Source organism: Thalassophryne amazonica, chromosome 14 (assembly GCF_902500255.1).
Source record: "Thalassophryne amazonica chromosome 14, fThaAma1.1, whole genome shotgun sequence".
Taxonomy (NCBI): Eukaryota; Metazoa; Chordata; class Actinopteri; order Batrachoidiformes; family Batrachoididae; genus Thalassophryne; species Thalassophryne amazonica.
The window spans coordinates 96,584,747-96,606,920 of NC_047116.1; the positions used below are offsets into that span (position 1 = coordinate 96,584,747).

Below are 22,174 nucleotides of genomic sequence, written 5' to 3' on the forward strand. Positions count from 1 at the left end.
CGCACAGCGACCCGTGCCACAGAACTCCGCCGTGCGCGTTCACCCATTAAACACACACTCATGCAGCTCCCGTTTTACCTCTTATCCGGACGAAGTGTGACACGAAGCCGTCGCTATTCACACTCCACAACAAACCCACAGATAAGGCAACACCACAGGAACATGGCTGCAAGAGAGCTCAAATCACTATTCAATAATCGGTTCTCCGAAATGCACCATCCGGGCGGAGAGCACCCGCAACTGATCCGGATAACTTCTGACGTCTGCTGCCGCCTTCCCGGCACAGTACCGCCTCTGCTACCGCTGGGTCCGTGATGTATTGGCCAGAGACTACTGTTATGTGTCGGACGCAGTCGGAGCACCGACCCAGCGTTTGACAGGACCCAGCATAAAGGAAACAGAGCACGGTTCAAAGGATAACAGAATTTAATGACATAACAGTGAGTGCTCAATTAATAACCAATAAGTGCGCGGCCTGGCGAGGTGGAAAAACGGCGTGCTCCCAGCAGCACAAACGGTCTGGAGCCAGAACAGTTCGGACCCAAGGACCCCGCCGACACCCCCCAGGTGGCCGCGACCAACCGAGTCTGTGAAAGAAGAAACCATAATGTGAGTCCACCACTCCACACACAGAGAGACCACTCAAAGGTGTACATAATCAGCAAACACTTCCTGGCTTAATCACCAATCAGCTTCCCACCCTGCAGGCATGGAACACCCAGTTCAATTCTCCACTGCAGTGGAAGCTGATTAAACGACTAACATAACAGCTCAATATAATAAGGTGTGAGGGACACCACATCTATTGACTGTACTCATGTTAGTCACAAAACCTAAAGTACCTCAGGAAGTGTGCTGACGAGCGTGAGACCTCACCCCCTCCTCTTTCACAGACCATGGCATCAAACCTGGTACGGTCTCTGCATCCATAATGATGAGATGGTTCTCCAAACGTCGATCTCACCCGTCTGGTCACAAGGTCGAGTCTCTGGCAAATACACACTGTGTACTCCAGACTTAAATGCCACCATGCCCCAATCCATACAGATGCACCACAGCTGTGAGTCCTGACGAGCTGCACATGACAAGCCTCAGGTGATCAGGGTGAGGTCCTGATAACTCAGCCACACATCAGCCACTCAGTCCTGAATGCATGCCACCTGGAAGGAAAGACAGAAAACAGAAACAAAAGCCAGCCAGGCACCCCAGCCACACAACACCAAACAACCTATGAAGAGAAATGATTGAACATAAATATAATGTTCCACTGGCAGATGAATCACGTTTCCTGACATGTTGACATATTATAACAAAAAAGATTTTTTTTCAAGGTATGAAACTGTTAAAATTTAAATATATCAGATTTCAGTGTGTTCAGATTTAGGACCTGATTTACTAATATTCCAGACGCTTGTGTGTTGGGGTGGAGACCGTTTTGTGGGTTTTTTACTCAGAGTAAATGCACAGTTGATGGTGGGCAGTATTGTGATGTAAACAAGGATTTTGTTAATATCTGTAAGTGTAAAATGACATTAAATCAGCCTCTTAAGTTACTGGAGGCAGGTGCAAGATGCATCTTTACCCAGATCTAATATACACAGAAGACAGCTTAGGAGTCGAATAGCAGAAAGTTATATTGATATATCTTATTTTGTAATTACTAATATTATTTTTCCCGTATTTATCTAATCTGTTCTTCAAACTAATTACACTGACCGCTGTTACTATATCCTCCTGTAGGCTGTTCCACAGATCCACTACTCTCACTGTAAATGAGAATTTCCTCAAGTCCAGACGTGACCTTCTTTTAAATCATTTCTTGCAGTGAGTCCTTCTGTTGTCTGAAAATGGGGGGATCAGGAGGACATGCACTTAAAGTGAGCACCTTGTGCTTTGTTGCACACAAACTCTGCCACACAACTGAGCGTGTTCATGCGCTGGTAGCCCTGTCCGTCCTGACTTCAGGAAGAACAGGGCTGACCCAGCCCCGCTCTACATCCAAGGGGATTGTGTGGAAATGGTCAGCTCCATCAGGTTCCTGGGAGTGCAGCTCTCTGACAGCCTCTCCTGGACTGCTAACACCACAGTGGTGGTGAAGAAAGCCCAGCAGCGACTCCACTTCCTGAGGGTGCTCAGGAGAAACAATCTAGAGGAGAAGCTGCTGGTGTTGTTCTACAGAGCCACCATCGAGAGCATTCTCACGTACTACATCACAGCGTGGTACGGGGGGTGCTCAGCAGCAGACAGGAGAGCACTGCAGAGGGTGATTAAAACGGCCCAGGGGATCACTGGCTGCTCTCTGCCCAGCCTGGAAGACATTGCCAGCTCTCGCTACCTCAGCAGAGCTGCCAGCATCAGCAAAGACACATCCCACCCCAGCAACCACCTGTTTGACCTACGACCCTCCGGCCGACGGTATAGGTCAATCAAAACTAGGACAGACAGACTCAGGGACAGCTTTCTCCCCAGAGCGATCACTGCACTGAACAATAACAAATCACTCTAATCCGCACCTTCAAGTTTCTTGTGCAATATCTGTAAACCATGTGCAATATTCCCGTGCAGTATGATCCCACAGTTATACATAATTCTCGTTTTACATTTTACTTGGTCCACATTTTATTTTATTTTATTTTATCTTATGTTTATTTAGTTGTACATATACTCGGAACAATTTATTGTTAAATTTTATTATCTTTTATTTGGCTAAAAGTTACTCGCACCACGGAAAGCACCTTTTGGAGTTGCACTCAAATCTCGTTGCAATGCAAATTACAATGACAGTAAAGGCGATTCTGATTCTGATTCTGATTCTGAAAAAGGACACTATCAGCACCCGCCGGATTTTCTTTTGACCTTGATAGATCATATCGTGTTTAAATCCCACCTCTTTGTGAGTTCCCTTCCAGAACTTTGCACACTCATGTGGACAAACCCTAAATTGTATAATCATAAAATTAAACATGCCAACTAGACAAATATGAACAATTCTGTATATTTGAAATATGAAATATTTGAGATTTTAACAGAAATTTTTGGTTTTTGATAATGTATGGGAAAAAACATGTAAAACTTGTAACGAGATTCCCCTCCTCTGTTTTAATCCACATATCAAGGAAATTGTTTGGTGATTTGTGTCTGTATCATGGCCCAAGCAGAGGGTCACCCCTTTGAGTCTGGTCTGCTTGAGGTTTCTTCCTCAGAGGGAGTTTTTCCTTATCAGTGTTGCTCTGGGGGTTGGTAAGGTTAGACTTGTGTGAAGCTCCTTGAGGCAACCTTGTTGTGATTTGGCGCTATATAAAAATGAAAATAAATAAATTGAAATGTACACATTGAGAGTCATATTCCACTAAAAACTTTAAATCTGACCTGACTGTATTGAGGTAAATTGTAAATTCTTGCAGTTCAGTTTGGGACCCTTTAAAAAGCCACAGAATATCATCAAGATATCTGTAATACGAGTATGTAATGATATTGTGATAAAAAAAAGGATTTCTGTTCTCATTAAAGATACACTGTTGTTCAAAATATCCAACATATAAATTAGCATAACTGGGAGCAAAATTGCTCCCCATGTTTGTACCTTTGACCTGCAGAAATTGCTCTCGTTGGTGGTACGAAAAGAAAGCCATTAGACATTATACTGTTATATTATTTCCCACTAGAGGGGTATTTTAGCACTCAAATATTATTTACACCATTGTCCTGAGGACTCCAAGCGCATTTACTTGTGATCTGGCAACACTTATCCTCAAATTCAATTTATCTCTTTTTTTTAAGTTAGATGCTATCTTTGATTTCACTGATGTTATAAAACAGATTCACTGATTGGAGCATTTACATGCAAAAAGTAATTTTCTGTAGGTTATTTTGGCAGCCATCTTGAATTTTCAAGTGGCCAATCAGTGTTCATCAGGGATATGTTCTGGCTCCTACACTGTTCAGTGCTTGCACGGACTGAGTGTTGGACTCAGTGATGGACTGGGTGTTGGACTGGGTGATGGACTGGGTGATGGACTGGGTGTTGGACTGGGTGTTGGACTGGGTGTTGGACTGGGTGATGACATGCATGTCTCTGGGTCCTCGGCTTTTGAGATTGAGAGGCGCCTGGGAAGAACTTATGGAGTTATGAAGTCACTGCACAGAGGTGTTTGGTGATGCCGATATTTTTCAAGCAAACAAAGGTCCAGGGCCCGTATCTGTGAAGCATCTCAAAGTCCTCTCAAAGAGCTCCTAACTGAGCCTAAAATTTCCTGGCAAGAAATCTCAGCCCGAATGAGCCAGCAGGTGTCTGAGAGCAAGTCTAAGCAAGGAGGGGACACAAACTCCTATCTTTGTGAGGAGGGCTGACCCCGTTGCTAGGTATGATGCAGTCCTCTAAGAACTGTGATTGCTTGTCATGGAAAGGGGTGTAGAAATAAAAAACAAATGCACTCTGCCCTCCTAGTTATGAATGGACAGTAAAATCAACCGATCATATAACCTAATTAAGACATGTGGAATCGTGCAAATTAAATTAATGTCATGATGATGAAACTTAGCAAAATTAAATGAATTGTTACACAGCTTGAAAATGTTTGAACGTACCTCATTCACACGCCGAATTTTTATATATTAAAAGCATGCGTGCATGAGTTTATTTAGTATGTTCATTGTGAGCACATAATATTATTGTAAATACATTAAAAATACACGCATGACACAAGAAAGTGAAAACACTTATTTCCATTGTGATCCATTTAAAATCAAATGGCAAAATGGTAATAATAAAAAAAAGAACAATATTAATAATACTGTTAATAATAAAAAATAATGATAATATTAACAGTGCGTATATGATAGCAAGAACCTAAACATTAATACATTAAGACAATAAATTAACATAAAATAATGACATAGATCAAGCTGATAGCGTGTTACTGACTCACTGTCATCCTACATACAAAGAATGTCTCTGCTTCCTCTCTGTCTTTCCTGCCATCTCGTCTACTTAAGACACTCATATTCTTCTTAAAAGTCCTCCTCCCTCCTCTTACCAGTTTGGTACCTTAGGAGCTCTCTTAAGGTCTAAGGTGGTTTGTGGACAACTTTCATCTTATTAAGGGACAATTCTAAGAAATGACTAAGAATTCAAGGAATTCTGAGATTTTTCTTAGAATAATGTCACAAGGAGAATCCCCCTCGAACTGCCACCTTATCGTGGTGGGGGAGTTTGCGTTCCCAGATGATCCTAGGAGCTACGTTGTCGGGGGCTTCGTGTCCCTGGTAGGGTCTCCCATGGCAAACAGGTCCTACGTGACGGGCCAGACTAAGGGCAGTTCAAAAGCTCCCACGACTGACACAAAATCAAGGACCGAGATGTCGCCCTGTATGGTGGAGCCGGGGCCCCACCCTGGAGCCAGGCCTGGGGTTGGGGCTCGCGCGCGAGCACCTGGTGGTCGGGCCTTAGCCCACAGGGCCTGGCTGGGCTCAGCCCGAAAGAGCGATGTGGGCCCGCCCTCCTGTGGGTTCACCACCTGCAGAGGGGGCCATGGGGGTTGGGTGCAGAGAGGACTGGGTGGCAGTCGAGTGCGGGTGGCCCAGCGGCCCGGTCCGCGCCCACGGCCTCTGGCTGTTGGGACGTGGAATGTCACCTCACTGGTGACATTCCTGGTGACAGGAGGAAGGAGCCTGAGCTTGTGCGGGAGGTTGAGAGGTACCGACTAGAGATAGTCGGGCTCACCTCCACACACAGCTTGGGCTCTGGTACCCAACTCCTGGAGAGGGGCTGGATGCTCCACTTTTGTGGCGTTGCTCACGAGGAGAGGCGGCGAGCTGGGGTAGCATTACTTATTGCTCCCCAGCTCAGTCGCCATGTGTTGGAGTTTACCCCGGTGAACGAGAGGGTCGTGTCCCTATGCCTTCGGGTCGGGGACAGGTCTCTCACTGTTGTCTCGGCCTATGGGCCAAGCAGCAGTGCAGAGTACCCAACCTTCTTGGAGTCTCTGGGAGGGGTACTAGATAGTGCTCAGACCGAGGACTCCGTTGTTCTCCTGGGGGACTTCAACGCCCACGTGGGCGGCGACAGTGAGACCTGGAGGGGCGTGATTGGGAAGCACGGCCTCCCCGATCTGAACCCGAGTGGTGTTCAGTTGTTGGACTTCTGTGCTAGCCACAGTTTGTCCATCATGAACACCATGTTCGAGCACAGGGGTGTCCATAAGTGCATGTGGCATCAGGACACCCTGAGCCGGAGGTCGATGATCGACTTTGTAGCGATATCATCTGACCTTTGGCCACGTGTCTCGGACACTCAGTTGAAGAGAGGGGCTGAGCTGTCGACCGATCACCACCTGGTGGTGAGTTCAAGCTGCTGGGAGGGGAGGAAGCCGGTCAGACCTGGCAGGTCCAAGCGTATCGTGAGGGTCTGCTGGGAATGACTGGCGGAACCCTCTGTCAGCGAGGTCTTCAACTCCCACCTCCGGGAGAGCTTCTCCCAGATCCCGGGGGAGGTTGGAGACATGGAGTCCGAGTGGACCATGTTCTCCACCTTCATTGTCGATGCGGCCGCCTGCAGCTGTGGTCGCAAGGTCTCTGGTGCCTGTCGCAGCGGCAATCCCCGAACCTGGTGGTGGACGCCAGAAGTAAGGGATGCCGTCAAGCTGAAGAAGGAGTCCTACTTGTCTTTGTTGGTAGGTGGGACCCCGGAGGCAGCTGACAGGTACCGGCAGGCCAAGTGTGCTGCAGCCTGTGAGGTTGCAGAGGCAAAAACTCGGGTCTGGGAGGAGTTCGGAGAGGCCATGGAGGAGGATTATTGCTCGGCCTTGAAGAAATTCTGGCAAACCATCCAACGCTTCAGGAGGCGGAAGCAGCTCTCCGCCAACACTGTCTATAGTGTGGTTTGGGAGCTGTTGACCCTGACTGGGGATGTTGTTGGGTGGTGGAAGGAATGCTTCGAGGATCTCCTCAATCCCATCGTCACGTCTTCTGAAGAGGAAGCAGAGACTGGGGACTCAGATGTGGACTCGTCCATCACCCAGGCCGTTGTCACCGAGGTGGTCAGAAAGCTCCTTGGTGGCAAGGCTCCTGGGGTGGACAAAATCCGTCCTGAGTACCTTAAGTCTCTGGATGTTGTGGAACTGTCCTGGTTGACACGTCTCTGCAACATCGCGTGGCGGTCGGGGACAGTACCCCTGGATTGGCAGACCGGAGTGGTGGTCCCTCTGTTTAAGAAGGGGGACCAGAGGGTGTGTTCCAACTACAGGGGGATCACACTCCTCAGTCTCCACGGTAAGGTCTATTCCAGGGTGCTGGAGAGGAGCATTCGTTTTCATCCTGGTCGCAGCACACTGGACCAGCTCTACACCCTCCGTCGGGTGCTCGAGGGTTCATGGGAGTTCCCCCAACCAATCCACATGTGCTTTGTGGATCTGGAGAAGGCACCCTGTGGGGAGTGCTCCAGGAGTACGGGGTCCGGGGTCCTTTGCTAAGGGCTATCCGGTCCCTGTACGACCACAGCAGGAGCTTGGTTCGCATTGCCGGTAGTAAGTCAAGCCTGTTTCCAGTGCACGTTGGCCTCCGCCAGGGCTGCCCTTTGTCACCGGTTCTGTTCATTACTTTTATGGACAGAATTTCTAGGCACAGCCAGGATGTAGAAAGGGTCCGGTTTGGGAGCCACAGAATCTCATCTCTGCTGTTTGCGGATGATGTGGTCCTGTTGGCTTCGTCAAACCAGGACCTTCAGCGTGCACTGGGGCGGTTTGCAGCCGAGTGTGAAGCGTCTGGGATGAAGCTCAGCACCTCCAAATCCGAGGCCATGGGTCTCGACCGGAAAAAGGTGCCTTGCCCTCGTCAGGTCATTCGCGTGTCCTTGCCTCAGGTGGAGGAGAGCGTGAGATCGATAGACGGATCGGTTCAGCGTCTGCAGTGATGCGGTCCCTGTATCGGACCGTCGTGGTGAAGAGAGAGCTGAGCAGGGGGGCAAAGCTCTTGATTTATCAATTGATCTACGTTCCGACCCTCAGCTATAGTCATGAGATTTGGCTCATGACCGAAAGAACAAGATCACGAGTACAAGCAGCCGAGATGAGTTTCCTCCACAGGGTGGCTGGGTGCTCCCTTAGAGATAGGGTGAGGAGCACTGTCACTCCGGAGGAGCTTGGAGTCGAGCCGCTGCTCCTCCACGTCGAAAGGAGCCAGCTGAGGTGGCTAGGGCATCTTTGCCGGATGCCCCCTGGACACCTCGCTGGAGAGGTGTTCTGGGCACATCCCATCGGGAGGAGGAAGACCCAGATCATGCTGGAGGGACTACGTCTCTCAGCTGGCTTGGGAACGCCTCAGGGTTCCCCCGGAGGAGTTGGGGGAGGTGTGTGTTGATCGGGAGGTCTGGCGGCTTTCCTTGAGCTGCTGTCCCCGCGACTTGACCTAGGATAAGTGGAAGAAAATGGATGGATGGATGGATGGATGGATGGATGGATGGATGGATAATGTCACAAGGAGCTATTTTTAGTCTTAGGCTGCTTCATGGATACAGGCCCAAGTGTTTAGGGTCCTGTTGTTGTCCGTCTTGCTGTATGGTTGTGAGACTTGGATGCTAACCAGGTGATGAGTTGATGTCTTTGGTACTGGGGGTCTTCGGAGGATACTTGGGTACCACAGGAATAACTTAGTACCAGGCGAGTGGTTACTAAGACAGACTAGGATGAGAAGGATCACTTGCACTGTGAGGGAGCGTCAGCTACAACATTTTGTCCGTGTGTCCCGTGTCTTTGTGTGTGATCCAAATGCCTGAGTGTTGAGGACCCCAGTAGCTGGAGAAGGTCAAGGGGAACTTCATGGTTCACCTGGTTACGGCAGATAGATGGTTATTTTAGAGAGGTGCGGATAGATCGGTTGTCTGCCTGGGTGATTGACACCCAGAACTCAAGGCGTTTCCATGGTGTTGTGGGTGCGGTTAAGCGCAGCACCAGTGCATGGTCCCAGACTTGACTTGACATGAATCGATGAGATCTGCTAAGTCCTACCTTGGGAACCATCATGCCAAATATGGTGTTTGTACAAATGCACGATTTAGCTGTAATTGATGTTCTCTGCTCCTTCATGAAGACATCTTGACTGAGGGACGACAAACAGGCTGTCCTCAGTGTTTGACAGAGTCCGTGTTTGAAGTTTGAACCTTCACCGCGTCCACCTGATTCACGCCGTCGTCCAGCGGTGACTACAGATGGCTCGGTTAGGCGACGTCACTCCTCCGTCACACTCAAAGCAGGATTCATGGAAGTTCCTAAATGTTTTCAAAAAGAAAGTCGTTGGCGTGCTGGTGGATGGGTGGGTGAGGTGCCTGCAGCGTCCCACGGTTCAAGTCCCGACCTGTGCCACCTGATAGTGCGTCTTTTCTGACACTCCTTGAAAAATGATAAAAATTCCACAAAATGACATCATCAGATAAGACAGAAATAAGTCAAGTCAGGTGGAGCGTGAGAATGTCTGCGTCTCCTTCTCTCTGCTCTCTGAGGAGTCGGGCTGCGTTTCCTGCCGAGCGCACAAACCTCCGCCTCCTTTACCTCCTTTTTTTCTGAGTCCTGATCTGGTGGACTATTTGCATGTCCCAGACCTCTCTGGGAAGTGATTGGCTTGCTGCCGTGTTGTGACAACCCTTTCCTTCCTCTGCTAGCTGCCGGCGCCGTTGCTCCCCGTCTCCCCCTCTCCCCGTCTCCTGTGACTCCCCTCGGGTGCTCCTTCCCCTCCTTTTCTACGCGTGTGCGTCTGTGTGTCTGTGAGCGAGTGAGGACACTGTGGATGTTCATTTGAAGCAGGAGATTGGTTTGAGCTGCTCTCTGTTCTGCTGCACCATCCCATGTGTGTGTGTGTGTGTGTGTGTGTGTGTGTGTGTGTAGTGGAGCGATGGGGCACAGAGGAGGTGGGCGTCTGGCTGGAACAGCTGAGTCTGGGGGAGTACAGAGACGCCTTCACCCGCCACGACATCCAAGGCTCAGAGCTGCTGCACCTGGAGAGGAGGGACCTGAAGGTACGTGCACATGCATGCACGCACACACACACACACACACACACACACACACACACACACACACACACACACACACACACACACACACACACACACACACACACTCCTCTGAGAGACGGGTGTGGCTGGTCTCCTGTGACCTGCAGTGGTCTCTGTCATCTGCCTCCCGTCTCGCTGTCTGTGCTGCTCGGCTCTGCTTGGCTTCTTCTTCCTGGTTGTCACTTGGTGTCTCACTAACTGTGGAATCTGAGCTTCGATGTGAACGAGATGCATGTCGGCAGCACGCATGTGACCTTTGACCTGTGTAACCCACATGTTTGCTGCAGACCGGACTGGCCTGGACCTCGTTAATCAAAGGCACCTGAAAATGAAGCTACAAAGTAAAGTGTCGTTTCCAAAAAGCATTGTCACCTTTAAAATGATTCACAATGAACAGGTGGCTCCTGACCGCTCGGGGAACGAAGAATCTGCAGGAAACAGCAGGCAGCTGCAGTCAGACGTTTACATACACTCATCGTGGTCACTTTGGTCTTTTAACGATGTCTTTGAACTGTTCTTCTGTCAGGGTTTAATGATTGTTCAGCAAACATTAATGACATTAAAAAACAAAGGGAACTGGCTGCACAAGTGTGAATTTATTTTATTTCACACAGAGTCAAAATTATACATACAGGCTCAAATACACACATACACCCCCACTAATATTTGATTAAATGCCCCTCCCCAAGCTGCACCTTGACTACACACTTTTGGTCGACATCAACCGTCTTCTGGCAGAGTTCTGGCTGATATTTGACCACTTGTCCTGGCAGAGGTGGTAGAGTTCATTTAAATTGTTTGGTTTCCTGACACGGCTCTGGCTTTGAAGAAGAGTCTGCAAATTTTCAATAAGGTTGAAATTGGGGCTTTGGGAAGGTTATTCCAGAAGTTCAATGTGACCATGCTTTACCCAACCCACAACCACTTTTGATCACTGTCCTGATGGAACATCCAATATTGGTCAGGCTTCAAGTGTCTAGCTGTTGATTTGAGGTGGCATTGAAGAATTTGGAGGTAGTCCTCCTCCTTCTTCATCGCTCTGTCCACTTTGTGCACCTTTGAGGCAGAACAAACAGCCCCAGAGCCTGATGGTTCACCACCGTGGTTGACAGTTGCTTCAGTGTTCTAAGGTTCGAAGCCTCACCTTCATTCTTCCAAACATACACAGTAAATTTTGCTGAGTAAAATTTACTCTCTCGAGAAACATTTGATCCCAGTCTAAATAGAGTAAAATACACTCTACTATAGAGTGAAATCAGCTCTACCGTCTTGTCAGATCAAATGTTTCTACTCCAATAAGAGTTGATTTTACACTGTGATAGAGTTGATTTAGCACTGTGATAGAGTGTATTTAACTCTCTTTGGACTGGGACCAAATATTATCCCAGCAGAGTAAACTTTACTCTGCAAAATTTACTGTGTACCTCAATCTTTCTTTTGTCTGAGCATCAAATGTTTCTCCAGAAGACATTTGTCTTGTCCATGTGGGCAGCTTCAGATTTCAGTCTGTTTTGAAGGAGGGGCTTCTTTCTTGGTCTGCACCCTCTCGGTCGATGGTGATGCAAAACTTGCTTCACTGTGGATGGTGGCGCTGGTTGTTCCGGCAGTTTCCGGGTCATGGGAGGCCTGAGCCTTGGTGGTTCCTGGGTGGTTCCTGAACATTCTAACTAATTTGCTCTCATCTGAGGGTGACAGATTGGGTCTTCTTTCAGAACTTGGCAAAGTGGTGACACATCTGACTAACTTGTACTTATGTACATTTGTTTCAACTGATGATCTTGGAATCTGTGGTTGTTCAATATCTACATTTCTCCTTCTCAAATCTTCACTGAGTTTTTTGGACTTTTCTTTTGTTCCGAGTGTTGATCAGTCCAGTGAGTGCCATCAAACACATCCTTTTGATGCTGGCAAAGAGAAACTACCAGTTGTAGTCAATCAGGATCACTAACGAAAAGTTAATAGACCTTGTTACGTTAGAAGACACTGTAGAACCTTCAGCATTAGTAACTAAAAGATTTAAGTGGTGAGGCTGTATGTGTGCATTAGAGAAGATCCAAAATAAATTCAAAATTTTGTACCATTAAGTCATTAATGATGTTTGCTGTACGATCATTAAACCCTGACAGAAGAACAGCTCAAAAGACCTCATTAAAGCTCGTGTCTCATGGAGCGGCGAATGTTGATGAATGTAACGAATTTTAGGTTTCTTTGGGGTTCAAAAAAGGTTACAAAACAGGTTTTAGGGTCGCAAACAGTATTTCTTGTAGCAAATAAATTTTTAACATCTTCAAAATTTATTAGCAAATTTATTTTTCCTTAACAGTTACAACTGTTTTACAAACCGTTATTAGTGTTGGTAAAACTGCAGTAACTCCGTTCTTTTTGGTTTGCATCCTCTCTCTTCATGGGGTGTGCTTTTCTTCTTCCTTTCTTTGTTTTCTTCCTCTTTTTTCCTTCTCTTCTGCAGCAGCAGTAGCGGTTCTTCCTCAAGGGCAGCAGAAATTTGCAACATTCTTCAGCATTTTCTGCTCCGTCAGATTACGGGCTTGCTTTTTCGAATCTAAAAATCACAGTGTTTCTAGGATTAGTGGCTCCGTGAGATACTAACCTAAAAGCCCAAAATTACCATGATGTTCATCCCCAGGAGGAGCGTATGTAAACTCAGTAAGTAATAATAATCATTCATTCATTCATTCATTTTTTTATACCCACTTAAGGGTTAATAATAAGGGATCTGCAGCGCTCTCTCACTTTACCTCGCTCCACTGTCCTTCACTCCGGGTGATGCTTGACGTACAGCCAGCTCTATATGAAGAATGATGGTGTATCGGTTTTGTCCACTCGACGTGTTTGTCCGTCATGTTTCCAAATAGAGGCTGTGCTCGCACCCAGGCTCAGATAATATCCAGGCAACTGCTAATGTTGCTCGTGCAGTCGTATTCATGACTGTAAGTCCAGAAGGGGGATGTAGAAAGACGTACTTGCATCTGTCTGTCCATGTGTCAACAACAATTTATTTGGGTCACGATAACTCGTACAAAATGTATCAGATTTTCACATAATTTAAAATGGATATCTTAAATGTTTGTATCTCAGGTAAGGTTCAGTTTGAGCCTGATCAGGTTTCCACCTTGCTGAGCAGGGTATTGATTATTTTAACTCATAATACCCCATCAGGTGTTCCAGGTGGTTCTTTTTTTTATCTTGATGCTAAACCAATCAGCCACAGGAAGAAAAAAAAGTCATTATTTTCTCTGCATCAGATAATTAACCTTCCAGTTTTAAAATTTGAAAGCAGAACTGAACATATGTATTCGTCCAAATCCCAGCGTGGTAGTGCGGTAATACGGCTGGTTGTTTTAAATCCTGACTCCAGACTCAGATTATAACAGACCTGTTTCAGTGAATATCTCAAGTCATCAAATCAACATGAAGCCTCTTGAATGCTGAGGTCTAAATTACCGTGTGTGGTGCTCATGGCATGTTGTTATTTTTGCAGCGTCTTTGCTTGATGAATCGGTTTCTGTGATGGTGGCATGTAGTCGCGGGTGCATCTGTGCTGTCTTAGTCTAAAGAGTGTCAACATAAAGTGATCAGCTGCTGCCATGTTAATGTCCTGCTCTGAAACACGGTATTGTAACCGCGTAAAGGCGCCGGGTTCCGCTCAGTTCAGCCTGATGAGGATTTCATGCACCTGCAGAGGAAGAAAACGGGTAAAGTCAGGCTTGAAAGTGACATAATGACATCACCAAACTGAATAAATCAATGATCCAGAGTGGACAGGCTATGAATGTTTGACATGATTAAACAAAGAAGGTGACATTTTTGTTTTTCAGAATTTTGGATTTCAGGTGGTGAAAGAAAAGTTTTGAACAATTCAGATTCACTCAGTCGAAATTCATGAAATAAAACGAGTTGTCAGATTTATTTTTTTCATCTCTTTAGGATGACATGTATGTCATCCTAAAACTGATCAAATTATATTATATGGATACGTCATTTGATCCTAAAGTATCTGTTGATGAAAAGGAGCCAGGTGGACATTTTCCGGCAGCCCAGGTCTTCCAGCAGCAGGTGAACAGTTTGTCTGTCACACAGTAAAACTGCTCGTCTCTGTTACCGTTGGACATAACGTCGAGAAATAGGGAAAAACTGTTTCTTTTGTTTTGTTTTGTTTTTGTTATTTTGCTTTGGGTCCACATCACCTGAAATCCCACAGTCACACCTTCATTATTATGTCTAAATGTTGAGATTTCTCCTGATGGGGTTGATGGCAGGATGTATTTATAAAATGAATCCAGTCAGTCTGATCAGTTGCTTGTTACTTTGTCATAGATTAGAAGTATTGAAATTGTGTTCGGCTCTCAGGCATCGCTCGGTTTCAGACTCACCGCCTTAAATCTTCTGAAGGCATCTTCATGCAAACTGAAGACGCTGTGACTTCTGTGTGTCTTTAAAGTCCACCAGCGTGGAACCGATAAAACACGTTTACAGTGATTTTGATGTCTGACAGCCATTTGTGGATAAGTTAGAAAGATCTTATAGCGTCTGGTTTTACTCACAGTCCAGAAACAGCCAGATCAGGTCAGATCATGATCACACAGTGTGGACCATCATCAGTCAGGGTTCACGACGACTCTTCAGTGATGCCACCTCACACCGTCTTGTGTGGTTTTGGTGAAGCATTTAATCATTCTTATGATATTCTGAGTTCCAAACAACTCTGATGAAGTGTGAATGAATAATAGTTTGATGCTTTTTCTGTGCCAAACACCATGAAACATTTTTGGTTTGTCAGTTTTTATTTTTTCCATGTCACTGAAGGCAGAGCACTTCAAAGCCTCAGCCGTGTGTGTGTGTGTGTGTGTGTGTGTGTGTGTGTGTGTGCATGTGTGTGTGTGTGTGTGTGAGAGATGTGTACACCAGGGTTCCTCAGTTACTTTCCCCAAGGGCCAGAATGTCCCTGGGGTGGTTCTGTTTCACCAGTAGTAGTTGTTTTATGTGCAGAAGTTCTGTTTGCTGTCATTGTTATTGTTATTGTTGTTGTTATTGTTGTTGTTGTTATTGATAATAATAATACATTTGGCCTGGATTCTCAAAGTCTGAGCTGAAAGTCACCTGGGAAAAAAAGTACTTTTGAAGCAAAATAGGTCCAAAAATGAAGTATTTAATGACTTAGTGCAGCCGCTGAATTGGGACACAATAACAAACGTCAACACTAGAAACACTAAAATAACAAAACTACAGACAGCAACAAAAACCTCAGTGAGAATACAAAAATAAATCTAAAGCCATAGAACAAAGTAAAACTATAACAATGACAAAAGAGGAACATTACAGTATTGAAGTGAAACTTGGTACACGAGGTGACCCCATGAAGACCTCCAGGTTGACGTTGGGCACATTTTAATTCTATCTGTGGACACTGGGGGGGTAAAGACTGCGAAATCTCACTTACACTGTGTGTTTGTTGGCGTTGTGTCTTTGCTCTTAGATTGACAGCTTACTGCACTGGTCATAATGCAGACGCTGGAATACTTTTTGACCTGTTTGAGTGATAGTGAATTAGTTGAGAGCAGGGAAGGCTCCAGGTGTTAGCGGTGGTAGATCCTAACGCCTCCAGGTGTGGTGTGGAGGTGTGGGGGTCATACTGTTTTGCCGGCATTGCAAACAATCTATTTTCAGTCTGGGAGATAGGCAACCCGATCTCATACCAGTTTGTGACAGCATCACAAAAGTGATTTAATCTATTAGTTCATGTTGCTGTGAAAATGTAACACATTTCATGATGCCAGCACAGAATTACTTCATGATGGTATCACAAAATTTAGGGTGATGCAGTGGTTATGGTTAGGGTTAAAAATGGAAAGTAGAGAAGCTTGAATCTTCGACTGGACTGGGTTGCTTGACACGAGGACGTTTCACTTCAAATCGCAGAAGCTTCCTCAGCTAAAATTCTTGCTCTGGTAGTCTGACTTCTGTCTTGACTCTTGTAGAGAAGAATAACCAAAAGCCACAAAAGCTGGAGTTTTAAACCTAACCACACCCCTCCTACCGAGAGGCAGACTGCTATAGGTTAGTGACTAAACAATAGCTCTAATTAGCAACTATTGTGCTCTAGTTAGCACCCTCCTAATGACAGGGCAGCTGTCCCTCCTAATGATGGGATGGACGCCTTTCCTGATGGCTCCCTTGATGACTCTCCTGATGACGTGAATGATTCATTACCATGAACAAAAGACTGAAACTCCTTTGACCTGAGTACCCCATTGTAAACAGGGGACAAAGCGTGTCTCAGACCCCCTCCCCAGTTAAGGCTGGGTTTCAGCTGTTTCACATAGAATGCCTCCTTGACCCCTCTCTCAAATAATTTCTTCTCTCTGGCTAAGATTTTAACTTCCTTGTCCTCAAACGTGTGGTTAGTGTCTTTAAGGTGGAGATGAACTGCAGACTGAGGTCCACTGGCGCCCTCTCTGCGGTGCTGGTATAGCCTTTTGTGTAAAGGTTGCTTAGTCTCACCTAGTGTTCGTTACAGTTTTCCTGACATCTGATATAATACACTACATTGCTCTGTTTGTAACTAGGGATCCTGTCCTTAGGGTGAACTAATTTCTGTCTCAAGGTGTTAACCTGTTTAAAGTAAACTGGGATTTTGTGCTGTCTGAAGATCCTCTGTAGTTTTTCCCCTACTCCTGCTAAATAAGGGAGAGACACTCCTCTTCTTCTTGGCTCCGTCTCCTGTCTATCTGGTCTCTTTGTTTTCTGGGACTTCTGCACTTTGTCCAGGGACCATCGTGGGTACCCACATACTGTGAGGGCTTTCTGGACAATTTGTTGTTCTTTAGCTCTTCCCTCTGCAGTTGTGGGCACCTGTAGGGCTCTGTGTTGAAGAGTCCTGATCACCCCAAGCTTGTGTTCAAGGGGGTGGTTTGAGCCAAAGAGCAGATATTGGTCAGTGTGAGTTGGTTTTCTGTAAACCCCTGTCTGGAGCTGCCTGTTCTCTCCAATCGTAACATCACAGTCCAAGAAGGCTAAATGGTTGTTTGTGGCATCCTCACGTGTGAACTTGATATTGGAGTCCACCGAGTTGATGTGCTCTGTAAAGTCCTCAACCTCCTGTTGCTTGATTTTAACCCATGTGTCATCAACATATCTGAACCAGTGACTGGGAGGGATGCCCATGAAAGATGTCAAGGCTGTCTTCTCCACTTGCTCCATGTACAGATTGGCCACAATGGGGGATACCGGAGACCCCATCACACAACCATGGATCTGCCTGTAGTAATTCCCCCTAAACAGGAAATATGTGGTGTTGAGACAGATCTCCAAGAGTTGGCAGATGTGGTCTGGTGTGAGTTTGGTCCTTTCAAGTAGAGACACATCCTCCAGCAGTCTCTGCCTCACAGCTGAAACGGCCTCAGCGGTGGGGATTATTATTATATTATATTATTGTTATTATTATATTATTATTATTATATATATTATTATAGGATTATTCTTAATCGTCCCATTTACTTGAGGCACTGTGACTGGAGCAGTCTTGCTTCCCACTAAAGACATCAGCCATCGACTGCATCCTTGCTCTGCGAGTACTCAAGAATGCAAATGTGAATGTTGGCAGTGCTTCTTTGCAATCTGTTTTGACTTTCACAAAGTGTTTGATTTGGTTTATTAGTGTCCTCTCTGGAACATCCTTGGTATCTGTGGGGTTCTCTTCAGGTTTTTGGCTATTTTAGACATCCTATATGCAGGTGCCATGAGTGTTGTGCAGAGTGGATGAAGAATCTAAGACTTATCCCACTGAATACTGGCATTCATCAGGTTTGAATTGGAGCTCCTACACTGTTCAATGCTGGCATAGTCTGGGCATTGGCAGAGTTGGGAAACCAGCAGCTTAGGTGTTTTTGTTGCCAAAGAAAGATTTACCAACCTTGAATTTGCAGACAGTGCTGTGATATTTATGGACTCCATGGATACCCTGGTTAGAGCACTTGAGATGTTGAGTGAGGATTCATAGTGTTTAAATGACTTCTTCAGCTCAGCTATCAGAAGTGTTGATGATGAAAATGTGAAACACACAGACATTTACTGATATTGACAGCAACATTCATGTGTCTCTCCTCGGTCTTAGATATCAAGAGATGACTGGAAAGAACTTATGGAACCATGAGGTTGCTGGACAGAGGTGTATGCAATGGATCCTACTGTTTACAGGCTTAATACATGGTTGTGCGACGTGAATGCAATGAATGAATTTCATCCAAGATGAAAAATGGACAGATATTTATGAACGTTTCTGCATAGAGGAAAGATAGAAAACATCTAACCGGAAATAATGAGTGATATTATTTTTCCTTTATTTACACTGATATATAATTTCCTTCATGTATTACACATTGGTAAACCCATTTCTAGCACCAAAACAGTCTGTCCACGTGAATAAAGTTGTATTTTCAACAAAGATTTGAGGAATTTTCTAAAAATGCATTTCTTTTTTTCAAATTTAGAGTCAAAATATTTTGACAATTAGTGTTCTTGACAAATATGTGCCACATATTCTGAAAGCTGGCATTATTTGGAACATTTTGAAATGCAGTGCATGGGCTTTATACTAAAAACAAGTACCTTTTAGAAGGATAATTACTCAAGGTATGAAAAAATAGAGAAAATGCCCCTAGGAGGGTTGAACTTGCCCCTGGGGATACACTGTGTTAAAACATGTGTTCCACATACAGGAAAAAAGGTCCGAAATATAGTCCAGAAAACACTGATGATACTGAAAGATGTGTGGATTCATACTGAGGTGTTGTCTAACAGAGTCACTGATGCTGCTCTGTCTAGCTTAATCTTTAACTCTTGGCAACATTCTATTGTACCTGCATTAGTTCTGCTGTAACTGCATTAATGGTAAATGTCCACCAGGTGAGGTTATTGTTCCAATTCAGGAACCTTGATCTCTATGCATTTCATGTGTGTGTCTTTTTTCCTTTTTTCAGGATCTGGGGATATCGAAAGTGGGTCATATGAAGAGAATTCTCCAGGGAACTAAGGATCTGGCCAAGTTATCCATGGTTGACCTCTAATCCAGAAAATAATTCCACTGTAGCGGGGAAGCGAACCCTCCCCTCAGTACAGTGTAAGAACCCCGCGGGAAGTGGAGGAAGGTACTGAAGGATTTTTGCGGCGTGATGTATATTGGCATGTTGACTCGAGCTTTGTGCCAAAACAACTGAGGAGGCTGAACGTGGACGTGCAACGGGGGGCCGTGGGTCTTCGCTGAAAAAGCCATTTCTGAGTTCATATCCATTCACAGTACACAGTCAGGTATGGATCCAACTCCAGCTGATCCAAGGTTTGTAGCAAAGCCGCCACTTCCTGAAGCGTTCCCTTTCGGACAGTTGTGACGTTTGCTGGATCTCTGCCTCGAACACATTAAACAACCTTCAGGTTACAGCAGCTCTGCTGCACATCAGACACAGGAAGACAAGCTGGAAGACTTGAGTTGCCATCTTCCCGGAAACAGTGGGCCACTGCCACCGCTGCTGCATGCTGACCTCGCTCCACTTTAAACCTGTGTTGCATGGCTAGTGCCCTGATTTTGTGTGTGTGTAACACTTGAACAAGTTTTAGTATTATGATGCCATTTGTTACTACTGACAGCGGCCTTTTGTTTATTTATTTGGTTTGCATGATGATGATGCGTTAACTACCTGTGCCAGGTGCCACACTTTAAGTCATTTAGTGTAAAATGAGGATTTAAGAGCTGTACGTAAGCTGACGTGTTCTCTGTGGAAGTTAGTCTCAGAACCAAAGTGATTGTCAAAGAAAATTCCACTTTTTTCAGAATGAAACTTATCAAGTCTTTAAGGAAGCTTCTCATTTGAATCAACTCCAGGGCCCAGGACTGAAGGAATCTTCAAAATGACAATTCTGCTGAGTCCTTGACTGAGATTTTTTTCCCCTGAAATAATTTTGCAGTCCCTTGAGAGATAATCTGTTGATTCTGGAGAAAGTCCTGCTGATAGCTAGAAAACACTACAAGCCAGGATCCTTTCAGACGAACATAAGATCAACTGGTCAATTATGAGTTCGGACAGTGTGTACTTTGGTATCTATTGAACCTGTCTAGGTTATGTCCCTTTTAGACTTGCGGGGGGGGGGGGGGGGTTGCAGGGGGGGTGGGGGTGGGTGGGAGGTGTCATCATCAGTTACAACACACATTTAGTTTAGGCCATGAAAAATACATTGGACACACCAATCGATTTTTTTCTACTCCATTTCTTGGCAGGGGTATAGTTTGGACAGTGAGTGTAGTTTGAGCAGTGGGTGTAGTTTGGGCAGTGGGTATAGTTTGGGGAGTGGGTATAGTTTGGGCAGTGGGTATAGTTTGGAGAGTGGGTGTAGTTTGGACAGTGAGTATAGTTTGGGCAGTGGGTATAGTTTGGGCAGTGGGTATAGTTTGGGGAGCGGATATAGTTTGGGCAGTGGGTATAGATTGGGGAGCGGGTATAGTTTGGGAAGTGGGTATAGTTTGGGGAGTGGGTGTAGTTTGGGCAGTGGGTATAGTTTGGGGAGTGGGTGTAGTTTGGGCAGTGGGTGTAGTTTGGGCAGTGGGTATAGTTTGGGGAGTGGGTGTAGTTTGGGCAGTGGGTATAGTTTGGGCAGTGGGTGTAGTTTGGCAGTGGGTATAGTTTGGGGAGCGGGTATAGTTTGGGCAGTGGGTATAGTTTGGGGAGTGGGTATAGTTTGGGGAGCGGGTATAGTTTGGGCAGTGGGTATAGTTTGGAGAGTGGGTGTAGTTTGGACAGTGAGTATAGTTTAAGCAGTGGGTGTAGTTTGGGCAGTGGGTATAGTTAGGGGAGCGTGTATAGTTTGGGCAGTGGGTATAGTTTGGGGAGTGGGTATAGTTTGGGCAGTGGGTATAGTTTGGGGAGTGGGTATAGTTTGGGCAGTGGGTATAGTTTGGAGAGTGGGTGTAGTTTGGACAGTGAGTATAGTTTGAGCAGTGAGTGTAGTTTGGGCAGTGGGTGTAGTTTGGGGAGCGTGTATAGTTTGGGCAGTGGGTATAGTTTGGGGAGCGGGTATAGTTTGGGCAGTGGGTATAGATTGGGGAGCGGGTATAGTTTGGGAAGCGGGTATAGTTTGGGGAGTGGGTGTAGTTTGGGCAGTGGGTATAGTTTGGGGAGTGGGTGTAGTTTGGACAGTGAGTATAGTTTGGGGAGTGGGTGTAGTTTGGGGAGCAGGTATAGTTTGGGCAGTGGGTATAGTTTGGAGAGTGGGTGTAGTTTGGACAGTGAGTATAGTTTAAGCAGTGGGTGTAGTTTGGGCAGTGGGTATAGTTAGGGTTGCGTGTATAGTTTGGGCAGTGGGTATAGTTTGGGGAGTGGGTATAGTTTGGGCAGTGGGTATAGTTTGGGGAGCGGGTATAGTTTGAGCAGTGGGTGTAGTTTGGGCAGTGGGTATAGTTTGGAGAGTGGGTGTAGTTTGGGCAGTGGGTATAGTTTGGGGAGCGGGTATAGTTTGGGCAGTGCGTATAGCTTGGGGAGCGGGTATAGTTTGGGCAGTGGGTATAGTTTGGGGAGTGGATGTAGCTTGGACAGTGAGTATAGTTTCGGGTGTGGGTGCAGTTTGGACAGTGAGTATAGTTTGAGCAGTGGGTGTAGTTTGGGCAGGGGTATAGTTTTGGGAGTGGGTGTAGTTTGGGCATGGGTATAGTTTGGGGAGTGGGTGTACTTTGGGCAGTAGGTATAGTTTGAGCAGTGGGTGTAGTTTGGGCAGTGAGTATATTTTGAGCAGTGGGTGTAGTTTGGGGAGCGGGTATAGTTTGAGTAGTGGGGTCTAGTTTGGACAGTGGATATAGTTTGGGGAGTGGGTATAGTTTGGGCAGTGGGTATAGTTTGGGGAGCGGGTATAGTTTGGGCAGTGGGTATAGTTTGGGGAGCGGGTAAGGTTTTTTGCAGTGGGTATAGTTTGGCGAGTGGGTGTAGTTTGGGCAGTGGGTATAGTTTGGGGAGTGTGTGTAGTTGGGACAGTGAGTATAGTTTGAGCAGTGGGTATGGTTTGGGCAGTGAGTATAGTTTGGGGAGCGGGTATAGTTTGGGCAGTGGGTATAGTTTGGGGAGCGGTTAT

General features: G+C 45.9%; 1 protein-coding gene across 5 annotated transcripts in view; it reads left to right on the forward strand.

Annotated features, from left to right (window-relative positions):
- The window catches only part of dgkh (diacylglycerol kinase, eta), an 80,424-nt gene extending 60,659 nt beyond the window's left edge, over nucleotides 1-19,765 (forward strand). For 3 of the 5 annotated variants that reach the window (XM_034186195.1, XM_034186194.1, XM_034186193.1), the window contains exons 23-24: nucleotides 9,876-10,016; nucleotides 10,077-10,321. In XM_034186195.1, coding sequence (XP_034042086.1) covers nucleotides 9,876-10,016; nucleotides 10,077-10,243 — 308 coding nt within the window. In that variant the 3' untranslated portion in view covers nucleotides 10,244-10,321. Of the gene's footprint in view, nucleotides 1-9,875; nucleotides 10,017-10,076; nucleotides 10,322-19,041 lie in introns of those variants that run through there. The other 2 variants (XM_034186196.1, XM_034186198.1) reach the window with 2 other exon arrangements.
- Nucleotides 19,766-22,174: the final 2,409 nt, after the last annotated feature.